Here is a 13,114-nt window from a genome sequence, read left to right on the forward strand (position 1 = left end):
CAAACGCACCAACAACACGAACCCATCAGCTTTGGCATCGACCAGATCCTCAACAACACGGAGCAGCCGAGTAGCTGCATGGTGCCGAGCCGCGCAGGAGACGCGGACTACCAGCTCGCGCCTAACGTGTACACCAACGGGTATGGCGGCGTATACAGCCCGGCATGCTCCATGGCACCTGGCCTGGGAGGCTCATACAATGTAAACATGAACATGAACGTAAGCATGAACATGAACGTGAATGTCAGTTCTGGAAACGCAGGGGGCGTGATCCGTGTACCAGCTCACAGGCCCATGCCCGCTGCACCTCATCCGCCTCCCTCTGCGCATCCGCCGGGTATCGCGGCCGGCTTGCCCACAGTGCCCACCGTGCCCACCATGGGAAACCCGTCCTCCTTCACCTTCCCTTGGATGGAGAGCAGTAGGAGGTTCGCGAAGGACAGATTAACTGGTAAGTTTTTTTTTTTTTGTTTTTTTTTACAAAGTACGAATATCTGTAAATTAATTTCATGTTAGATAATATAAAAGGTCACAACTGGCATAAAATCACCGGCAATAAAATAGGCATAATATCACGCAGTTCACACACACACACACACACACACACACACACACACACACACACACACACACACACACACACACACACACACACATATATAGTAGTTGATATAATAGTAGCAGTATACTACATTATACATTTACAAGTAGTATATCACTACCACCACCACCAATAATAATAATAATAATAATAATAATAATAATAATAATAATAATAATAATAATACATATAATAATAAATAAAGACAAGAATTTCGATATTATTGATTATTAGTAATATATTAGTAATTCATAAATAGCAGCTAAAATTTATTTTAATAAAATAATATATGTTTACATTCTGAATTATCCTATATTCAGTTCTCTGACTCATCTAAGTCTAATATAAAAATAGAAATTGATAATGGTTTTCAAATATTACTTAAAATCAATGTCATTTCAAATATAAAAATAATATTATAATATAAAAGTATTTCTGTTTCAGCTGAATAAAAAAAATTAATATAAAAATATAATAAAAAATATTCTAATGGTTTAGGGCTTATAGTCTCTCAAAGGCATACATAATTTTACTTCGAAATAACTAATGTGCTGTAATGTATTTAGATGGCATAATTATATCTATATCTAAATATTTAATTTTTTTTTCAAATTATATTAGATTTGAGGATTATGTGGAGATATAGGAATGCTTTCTAAAGTTACATTATTGCCCAGTGTTAAGGATACGCAAACTTCTACGTACCAGTTATACTATATATATTGTAAAATAAATTGTAAAATAAAATAATATGAGAAAAGACAAATACTAAAAAAAAAATCATCCATTATATTATATTGGGCTTTTATGCAGTAAGATAATCATCATCATCATCAACATCATCATAATGTAGAAATTGTTGCAGATAATATATTGCAAATACATTATTATTGTATCTGCAATTATCTACACTATATATATATAATATTCTTAATATATTATTTATAAAACAATTAACATTGCTTTGATTTTTAGATATTCTGCTCGTATATACCAACATATAAGATTAGCCAACTAGCTTCGGAATAAAGGTGTATTTTTTTCAAATTGGTATTAATTGATTTTGCCACTTTTAAGACAGAATGCAAAAATGTTTAATATAACTACGATATTTAAAACAAAGTACAAACTAAAGCCTTAATATGCTAAATACCGCAGACATATCAGACCGCGTGCCGTGTGTGTGTGTGTGTGTGTTTCTCACTCCGGTTCGCTATGACGTCACCTATATTAAGACGAAAATGAAGAAACAATATGGATTTCTCCACATAAAATATTCACAGAGCCGCTCTATTCTCATCAATTATTAAAATGAGAGAATAATATGTCAACTGAAAAAGCTCTCTTGTAAATATGCTTATCAATTTTACTCATAGTCACTTTGGGCCACTCGTTTAATATGTTTTATCTTTGCCCAATCTTTGAATGGCTTTTTGAATGGTGTTGCGCAGTGCCGTTGTGTCTTTTACACTACAGTGAATTGTGGCAAGCGTTAATTTTCTGTGGTTATGTTATAGGGAATTGCAGGCTCGGGTCTCCGATATTTTTATGCGTCATGCGTTTTTTTTTTTTATTGAGATAAACAATCTTCTTATTTAACACAGGAGTCCTATGAGCTTTTACGGAATTTCAACGCGTTTATAAGTCTATACATTAGATAAAAACAGTCAAATTCTGAGGATCTACGAACACATTCAAACTCCTTTGTTTCACTCCGCACCCTTGACTTTATTTCCCTAACAGAAAACCCACGCAATATTAAATGTCAAATTTAGACACCACATATTATGTATTATATTTGTGCTTATTTTGCGTGGTTTGCGTGTGTCACATGGCATTTTTTGTACCTATTAAACATTTATTTAAAAAAAATAAATTATTTTAGAATTGTTGGATATGCTCACTGGATGCTCATGTGCAATTGAATTATTTTTTACTCACAATCTCATATCAGATTATTTTTCCAATCCGTTTCAAATTATTTAACAATAACAACTCGATTTTAATAGTGTGAATTCAGTAGGAATTTTCTTGCAGCAGTGTCCTCTATCATCTCATGTCGCATGTCCGCATTTCACAACAAGTGTCCCACTAGGGCTCGTTGTGCTGCCTGAGACCTGATATTCACCGCGCACCGCACCGCACATCACAGGACTGGGACGCAATGAAAGGCAACACCGCGTGTTTTTTGTTGTTAATTGACTCCTTGGCAGTGTGCAAGTTTATTAAAGCACAGAAATGCATAAACAGTTCAGTCAATAAAAATAGCTGGTTGACATTTAAAACAGAATTACTTTGAGAGTGTGTGCGTAATGTAATAATCCAAATCTTACTTACTGTTACTACTCTGTCGTACCTGTATATTCGTATGGAGCATAAGCTGAACAGGTTTCCTTGTTGTAAATATGTGTTTTTGGCGTGTTTGTGATACAGTGTTGCTCAGCATGCCGCATTGACGCGCAACAGCAAAACCAGGACACATTAGCAAGCCCAGATTTCTGATTATGAAGAAAAAAAAATTAAATTGCACGCAATTACTGCTGGGGCTGAATGCACAACAATAATCACACCACCCTATAAGTACACGATGAAAGGCAGATAGACATTGCACAGTACCACTTGGATCCAAGGCGGACGTTTGATGCCAAATTATTCTCTATAGTCTGGAGGAAAATCTGAACGCACATCCTGGTGTGCCTTTTGACGAGCATAAACAGCGTCGAATACCCCCGTTGTGTTTCAATATCCCCTCACTGCATCCATTATATGTATATTTATTAGATTGCTACAAAGGTAATATTCGCCACGGGAAAAGCCAGGCGTTGTCGCATGAAGGTGATATCGCGTCGAAGTGATTTTATTACTGTCCGCATATTCTCCGAGGTAGGATTTGATATTTTTTGATGTGCCCACGCTAAATTCTATTACAGCGACATATCATTTAGAATTCCCTTTGCTGTCGAGCTCGCAAAGGGCTCGTGCGCTTTCGTTTCCAGCTGACCCGTAGATTTATTTGTGGCCTCTCTGTGATAGAAAAGCTTTTTGTTCACACCTGAGACTGTGTTGAGAAGAAGAAGAAAAAAAAGAAAATGCTGGCTTTAAAATAAAATTCATATTTTAAATAAATATTGCACCATTGCATCAAATGATGAGTGTCAGCGTTTTAATAAACTCAATTAAATTCAATACCCACTAGGTAGTGTTTTCTAATTCGTTAGCATTTTAACAAAGACAATTTTTTGGTTATTTATTTATTTATTTATTTATTTATTTATTTATTTATTTATTTATTTATTCATTTATTTAATTATTTATTTGTTGCTAACATTCTGTAATCTCACTGATAGTGATTATATGATCGCTTTAATTTCACATAAGTTATTACGCTCTTATCGAATTGATTATGTCGCGACCTTGACAGCCTGTCAGTCAGACTCAGCCTTGTAATTAATAGCAATCAGGTTTCATTCTGTGCAGAACTGATGTGGCTGAGCTTCTGATCACATCACATCACATAACAAGCCTGCTCACTTACCTTTTACCATTAAGATGCACGATGGCCTGACAGAAGCAAAAAGAGATGCATGGGCTCAGGATCATGTGTTTCTTTAATTTGACTGGAATTTGTTTTTAATATTTGATACCTAAACGTATTTACACTGTAGGAACCTAAAGGTCAGAAGTAAAGTCCAAACCTGACTTTATTTCTTTTTATAACTAAAACAGATCCAATGTCAGATCATTCTCTCCAGTATGGCCAGTGTGAATAATGTGAAAGGAGTTTTTGAGTTCCTATCTGCATGAACAGCTTGTGCAGGAAACTTCTGTTACACATGAGCGTGTCTGAATGCAGAAGATCTTTTTGGTGAAAAGACTTTACAGACGTCTAGCTCAGTATTAATCCTCCACTGGTTCGTATGTCACACGGTTAGCAGAAAACCAGTAAAGCACCAAATAGTGTCCTCACATCACATTGTCCGTCTATAGCCCACATCTGTCTATGTCACTTATTTGTAGGATTAACAAAATGCAAAATCATATTTCATCATGTCCACAAAGAGTTTCAAAATGGGAATAATTACAATATATTTTCTTTAAAATCTGCGCCAATATTAACATGAGAATGCTTTGGGGAAACTCGGCCCTGAACCAGTAGGCTGTCTAAACGCTGATTTTCAGAGCAATTACAGTTCATCTGACATTTCTAGGTTAAATTACAAAGCTACTGTACTCTCTGCTCACCCGTATTGCAGATGTTTTGCACCATTAACACTTCAAGGGTTCTTTAAGGGTTCATTTCATAATTAAGGGTTCTTATCCTGCTAAAAACCTTTCTTCTTGGGAATACATTCAGACAGGGAAATGCTGTTCATTACAGAATTTTTAAATGCCACCCATTTCTTTAGGATACCATGCATGAACAGGCACAATATACATAAAATAGAATATATTTATGCTTTAATAAATGTTAGCACATTTCTGGTTATTAATTTGATTGTTTTGTCATATTATGCAGGTTGTTCAAACAATAAGTGTATAATTTCGGGTTTTTAAAATGTTATAAGGGTTTTTCATGCTTTTATTGCAATATTAAATATTAAATATTAAAATGCTGAAATCCAGTCCATACATGAATTTTAACATAAATAATTATTGATTCATTCATTCATTCCACAGAATTTTTGTGAGTCTATTCTGTCAGGCTATACATTAAATAAATGTGTAGTAAGTGTGTACATTAAAAATAATTAGTAGTATTTCGCCAGAATTAAAATCATTTTGAAAGAGAATAAATTTAATTTTACCTTCTTTTTTTTGTGCATGCCCACATGCAGACACACACACACACACACACACACACACACACACACACACACACACATATACAGTGACATAGAGAGAGAGAGAGAGAGAGAGAGAGAGAGAGAGAGAGAGAGAGAGAGAGAGAGAGAGAGAGAAACAAACATTAAGTGTGAACAAGTCACTAGGTTTACATTTAGTCAAGCTCATATTAGTTACTCCTGTCAGCGAGCAGTCCCAACATATTACACTGTTGATAAACTTGGGCAGGCTGTTAATAAGCACCCAAAGGCCTTGCTGTGCCTGGGGCTGTCATCTCTCTACATGGCTACAGGGCCAGAGGGCCTCATCTGAAGGAAACTCAACCAGGGTCTTCCCCCATGGTATTATACTAACCCAAGTTAATATAATATAAACAAAATAACTTGACTTCAGATATCTATTGCAAACTGTGTGTCCAGGTTAATGCCATACTTTACTACAGAAACATCCACTCAAAAACAGTGCATACAATGTGTCTGAACATCCAGGTGATCTGGTCTCAAAAACTAATACAAACAGCTTAAATATGGTTAATGTTAGTATTCAGTAACATAATGTATAACAAATAGTATTCATAACAATGTTAGTATTGACTTAAAGGTGTATGGACAAATTTATCATGAGATTGTGATGTACTAAAAAGATCTTTGTATACATATTTATTCTCCTACGAAGAGAAAGTCTATTAAGGTACAATATATACACATGTCCAGATAAAAGATCCAAATTAAATATAAGATTATGGTATTACACTAGGGATTTGTTTATTTATTTATTTAGTGAGAATTTATTTTATTAAAAATGTATTGCATTATATATATACACATATATGTATATATATATATATATATATATATATATATATATATATATATATATATATATATATATATAAATAAATAAACAAACCTATGATATTAATCTTATATATATATATATATATATATATATATATATATATATATATATATATATATATATATATATATATATATATATATATATATATAGGATATATATATTAATCTTATATATATATATATTATATAAGATTAATATCATAGGTTTGTTTATGTATTGATTTGCTAGATTTATGCTTTATTAATAAACATGCAGCTTTTGCTGTCTGATATTTTTAATACTGAACACATGTGTAATATTTTCTTAACACTGCACATTTGTGTTTTCATGTTTTACAGCTGCTCTGTCTCCGTTCTCGGTAACGCGGCGGATCGGTCACCCGTACCAGAACCGCACGCCGCCCAAGCGGAAAAAGCCGCGCACGTCGTTTAGTCGCGTGCAGATCTGCGAGCTGGAGAAGCGCTTTCACCGTCAGAAGTATTTGGCCTCCGCTGAGCGCGCGACACTCGCTAAAGCGCTAAAGATGACGGACGCGCAAGTTAAAACCTGGTTCCAGAACCGCAGAACCAAATGGAGGTGCGGAACTTCTATTCATTCATTCATTCATTCATTCATTCATTCATTCATTCAACGCAACTCTTTCATTGATATCTATTATTTAGCACCGTTTTTACAGAACAAAATAATGAACGATATGTAATAAAATAATAATAGCAGTCTAAATGGAGTTCATAAACCCCTATTATCTAAAACAACCTATTGTTAAAACTAAACACCTTAAGCACCACCCCCCACCACCAAAAAATGCACGCAAGCAAACAAAGAACCAAACAAAAGACCTTTACTATAAAGTCATATGTTTCCTCTTTTCTGTTTTTATACTTCTAGTTCCAATTGTGAGGGAGTTAAGCACATTTAAAAACGTGTTTTAGTAAACACAAATGCTATTTTATGTATTTTATTATGTCTTTTCCACATATTTCTGAGGTTTGTTTTTATCTTACAAATAGATTCACCTATGCATTAAACTATTACTATTTCTGTAACAAAATGAAATATTAAGTTTAAATGTAATGCATGTACAAATAATTATTTCAACCTGTTTTCGCATTGTGGTTATTCCCAATATGTATAAAACAAATTATTTTACTATTCAAACCAGAACACATAAATAAAATTAAATAAAGTATTCGTTAGTTATAAATCTAAGGGTTGTTATTAAACAGACATTAGAGAGATAAAATTTCATTTTGTGTATATTGCCTTTGTTTTGCTTGTGAACACTAGAGCCAAGTATCTGCATGTGTCTCACTAGGTTGCATGAGGAAGTGCTGGCCTAAACATGTGCAAGGAAGTGGATGTAGAGGGAAAATGCTTTAAAGGATCACAAAGTGCAGCTTTAAAATTTAATTTGACGTATGAGAAAAGTGCCGCAGGATACAAATGTAGCCTATGTAATGAGAACAATAAAGAACCACGGCTTTTAGATTGGAACCATTTGTTAAAATTTGGGCTCGATCGGACTGATCCCCTGTTGGCAGTAAATGTTTGTGTTTGTGTGTGTGCACCAAGCCAGACAGCTCTCTTGCCAAGAGTGAGATTCATTGAAAAGGGCGTTTTGTGTCTCGTGGTAAAACAACACTTTGGTTTTGCTTAGCTCTGCTAAATGTTTTCCCTTCATTTTCTTTGGACACCAATTTCCTTGACCAAGCAGAAGTGCTGCAGCTCTTAAAAGCTTACGTTGAAACTTGCTTTCTAGTGCATTATGGAGCCCATAGGTCTGAATAATTGAGTGTATGTCCATCCTTTCGCTTTAATCCAATCAACCTGTTGCTGTTGGCTCTTTTAGGACAAATGAGTGTGCAATCTAATTAAGGGCAGGCTGACTTTACCTTGGTTTTTATCAACAAGCTACAGTGGGCAGGCAAGCTGCTGCTGAAGCTGATGCATTTATAATGAAGCTGAGTCATGGCCTTTAAAGAATTATAGATTAAAGAAGAATAGATTAAAGCCATTTTGATGTGTCAACTCAATAATATATCCTTCTCTATTTCATTTAGACATTAGTGGGATCAGTTGTTGGCTACTTAGGTGAAATTAGTAGGCCATATAATGTGAATCTTTATTACATATAGGGAAATGTGATAACTTCTTTTCACCTTACAAGGTATTTGCTGTATTACCGTAAAATACTTTTTCATTCAGATATGTGGAGCAAATATGTGAAATAAATATTAACAATAATCACAAAGGTGCGACATATATTTTTGATATAAATTAAAGGTAACACATACCACATTTTTGTATAAATATTAAATTACATTAATTTTTATTTAGTTATTTATAGGTTGTCTTTAGGTCAGGTTTTCATTTCACTTCAAGTTGTATACTGTATATAACTGTGTAAGCTACACATAAAATCTTGGAATATTATATATAAAATATTATACTAAATACAAGATTAGATATATTATATTCTATTGTATAAAGTAATATAAAACCATGGTATTGTTTTTATCACTTGAAAAAAGTGTAGTTAAAGATATAAATCCAAAAAATGTATAGTTTCAATTATAAATGTGAATAAATATATCAGATACAATAATCAGAAAAAAAGAAATAAATCAGAATACAATACTAAACACAAATTAACTATACTTAACACAAACTGGCAGTCTGTGGTGCTGACCCTGAAATATTCAAAACATAAAGGTTCATTCAATGTAATGGTTTTCTTCTACTGTTAGAAAGCCCTTAACTTTAAAAATGGACCTATATTTACTAGTTTTGGTCATATATGGATAACAGTTAGCGATGTATTTGTGTAGTGTTGTGCCAGCTAATTCACTACAACGGTTGCTGCACTACTACTGAACCTACATGGATATCACAACATATTTGATCAGAATGTTCTTTGGAAGTATTTTCCAGCAGGCGGTTTCTAAATTATTTACAGAATATAAGTAGTCGTTTGGGTTAAACTCTGTATGTTACCTATATAGTTACCTATGTAGCATTTCCCGATTTTAACCATGAGCAGAAATATGTTTACTTAGTCATCTATAGTAGACACTGTAGAACATTTTAAAATTTTTTGATGTCCTCTATATATTTCTGAATGTTTATTCCATAGTTAGTTTTTATTCCCACACTACAAAAAAAATCTGTCCCAAAGAGAAGCATGAGACATGTAGAAGCAGGATCTAATGCAAGTCTGAAAAAGTCTACATCAAATGATCCACTAAAACCTTTCTACAAACCTAAGCGATTTTAAAGACATTGCGTAATGGTTTAAAAAATTTTATTTTTGAAAAAAGAGTTTTAGCTAAGCAAACAATTCCCACTCTTCTTTTGTCATTTAGTTCGATATCAGGATTTTGGTAAAGCTTCATCATTTCTGACAAAAGACTGATGATAAATTAACATATTTTTTATTTAAAATAAATTTTATTCAGTTTATTAAACCACATATATATATATATATATATGTATCAATATAAACACATACACAGCTAAACAATGTTGACCAGCATCTTATTTTCATTAGTAGTTTTTATTATTATCTGTACCATTGTAGTGCAATGGTAAAGCCATGAAAACACATTAGCAGAGTGTCTAAACAAAGAATATACCAGCAATCAAACACCAAATACAATTGTAAGATATTTTTATCCCTGAAAATGGGTAGAAAATGCACTGAGGTTTTTGAGGGCTGTAACGAAAAAAAAAAAAAAAGAAAATACAGGAAATATAAAAATAACTTTCTCATTCTCATCTGTTTATCTTATATATAACCAGTGTAGTTGATGGATATAAAAAAAAATCTAAAAATTTACACTAGTAACTTTTACACTAGTGCAAAATTAAAACAGGAGAAATCATACTGAAATCGAAAACTTTACATATGTAGCTTAAAATGTGACAGTGAGAATGATAGCAGATGTTTCTGATGCTGGGGTAAGAATTATATGGAAAAAAATGAATAAATGAAAATCCTTAATAGCAAATTAAATTGAATGCATCTATAATAATGTAGATTGCCAGTAATACTATGTGTGTGTGTGTGTGTGTGTGTGTGTGTGTGTGTCAAAGTCAAAGCACTGCTGTAAGAAGTAGCGCTTACGTATATATGTGGAAGCATTCATTTTTTAAAACATTTTTGTTCTCCAGTATTTTTCTCCAGCAAGAATTTTGCACACCCCTCTGTTTATTATTGAATCATTACTGTTTTTAGTGCGTTTAAATAAATACCCTCTAAATTCTGTCAATTTGGGACTAATGTTTTTGTTGTTGGAAAGCTCAGGAATAGAAATGCTCCCTAATAAAAAAAAAATAAAGAATATTACTGAACAGTAATATATATATATATATATATATATATATATATATATATATATATATATATATATATATATATATATATATATATATACTGTATATAGTTATTTTACAGTTATTAAGGGATTCCTTACTGTTAAAAAATGATGGTTAATGCTTATGAAGTGAATATTAAGTATTAATTAAATATCTCAGATCTGAACAAATCACAAATTTCTAATGTTTAGAAATTCACTGCACGTGTTTGCAGATTTCTAGCAACTTGAAAATCATGTCATTGTTGCCAGATTGTGAAGAAATCTACAATAGTTATTTAAACTATGCTGAGACAATATATATCTAAACATATTTTTTGAAGACTGCACATTGTGCGAGAAATATTATCTAAGTCTTCTTTTTGTCTCTGCTCACAGAAGACAAACGGCTGAGGAAAGAGAGGCCGAGAGGCAGCAGGCGAACCGCTTAATGCTTCAGCTTCAGCAGGAGGCTTTTCAGAAGACACTGAGCCAACCGCTCCAGCCCGACCCTCTTTGCCTCCATAACTCATCTCTGTACGCTCTGCAGAACCTCCAGCCGTGGGCCGAGGACAACAAGGTGACCTCCGTCACCTCTGTCGCATCCGTGGTCTGACCCACACCCCCCTAATTTGAATTGGCTAATGAGAAAGGAAAGGATTTTATAGCCAGGGTTTAATAGGATTATGGGACGCAATATAGGGGAACATTTGGGTGGATCTCAAACACATTTGGACTGATTTCAGGAGCCTAAGTTCTAAGCCATAAGTTAAGCATATTTATTTTGTAAAGCTCTAACAGAGATCTTGCTTCATTCAGTCCTGTTTATTGTGTTCTCTTCCAGTCATATATGGAAAGAATTGAATCATTTAAATACTTTATTTTATATGATGGTGTGGAATCAGCTTCCTCTTTGTAATGAGATAATACTGACTTGGAAGAATTGTGGGGGAGGTCAGTGACAAATGAGTGTGTTGCATTTCTTCATTCCCAAATGGACTGTAATGGAGGTTGAAACCCAACACACTCCTTTTTTTCTGATAAATATTGTTACTCCCACCTGAATCTGGTCATTAGTTCATCGCTTACACTCCGTTTTTACTCCTTTTCCTTCAGCTGCCCGTATAACAGAGGGCGGCATCCTGTTGTCTCTTCCAACCCAAAAGCGTGGATGAATTTCGCCCATCAAGACGGCTGTTTGTCTACGTGCCATCTGGCATCAACGAGGCCGACTCAACCACTGACTCGTTTGTTCTTGTTGTTTTGCTTTGAGCTCCGTAAGATGTATTTGTGATGCATGTTCACCGCGTCTCTTGTGTGTAGACTGGGACTGAAGACCTGGAGTTCTTCTTCACCTGAACTTTGCAAGCAATTACAAGAATTGCTCCCTGTGTATTCTTCATGATATGACATTCAAAAGTCGTTTTATATTAAACATGATTGTGACTTCTAAAAAAGTCTATCGTTTTTAATCACTTTTTTGTTTTACTTGCGTCTACCTCTGTCTTTGTGCATAAATCTGATAACGAACAACCAACAGATAATTGAGCTGATAACTGAACTCAACAATAAACTCACTCTGTAATGTTTTCCAGTATCACTGTCTGTAGCTAGGAGGCTTTGAGTAGGGTTGGTAAAAAACTGATATGGCAAGGTGTTTTGTTGCCCGTGACCCGTGTCCATCCAGTGCATGTGTGTGCTGGTAAACAAGTATTATCATCCATATAAAAAGGAAAAGAACAGTGAGTCAAAACAAAAACGTTTCCTCTCTGGATGCCACAGCACAGCGCTATCAGGGTTAATCTCATGAGGAGGGGTGCAAAGCTCCGCTGTATTCTCTGCACCAAATGAGCCTTCACACTCCACACTACACATGGCTGCCTCTCCCAGGAAATGCTGAAGAAGTAAACTGATTAGAGGAGTGTGTGGTGCGCAGTCTGTGGCCCACAGCAGAGAATCCACAGCAACATAAATCAAAGGCTGCTGCTTGGATTGGAAAACAGACTATATTTAATAGAAATGCCAGTGTTATCTCTGTAAAATAATACAGCTTTCTGGGATACTCTTTTTCTAAACACTGTTTAGTCTTGATAAAACTATTCACTCAATTAGTTCAGTCAAAGTGTTTAAACATACGGAGGTTTGTCTGATTAAAAAAAAAAATCTCTTTACACAGATTTAATTTCAACTTACTAAATACTAACACACTTAAAAAACTCATTTCATTATTCATATCCAGATTCCAACGAAAAATTATATATTATAATATGCTAGTATATAGTATATATATATATATATAAACACAGTGTAGTAAATAGGATATAAAACATGTATCTTAGAAATCATACTGAAATCGAAGCCTTTAAATATGTAGCATTAAAGTGAAAACTAATTAATTCAGATCTCACTGATGGCAAATCAAACTGAATGTGTCTATAATAATGTAGATTATGGGTAA

The 13,114-nt window shown here is 33.9% G+C and overlaps 1 protein-coding gene across 2 annotated transcripts in view; it reads left to right on the plus strand.

Annotated features, from left to right (window-relative positions):
* Window positions 1-12,549, plus strand: part of tlx2 (T cell leukemia homeobox 2) — a 13,136-nt gene extending 587 nt beyond the window's left edge. Inside the window, exons 1-4 of one of the 2 annotated variants that reach the window (XM_060885831.1) lie at window positions 1-451; window positions 6,643-6,880; window positions 11,056-11,236; window positions 11,773-12,547. The exon at window positions 1-451 is cut by the window's left edge and continues 587 nt beyond it. In XM_060885831.1, the coding sequence (XP_060741814.1) occupies window positions 1-451; window positions 6,643-6,880; window positions 11,056-11,236; window positions 11,773-11,784 (882 nt within the window). In that variant the 3' untranslated portion in view covers window positions 11,785-12,547. Of the gene's footprint in view, window positions 452-6,642; window positions 6,881-11,055 lie in introns of both variants that reach the window. The other variant, XM_060885830.1, reaches the window with a different exon arrangement.
* Window positions 12,550-13,114: the final 565 nt, after the last annotated feature.

The sequence above is a fragment of the Tachysurus vachellii genome, chromosome 13 (assembly GCF_030014155.1).
Source record: "Tachysurus vachellii isolate PV-2020 chromosome 13, HZAU_Pvac_v1, whole genome shotgun sequence".
NCBI lineage: Eukaryota > Metazoa > Chordata > Actinopteri > Siluriformes > Bagridae > Tachysurus > Tachysurus vachellii.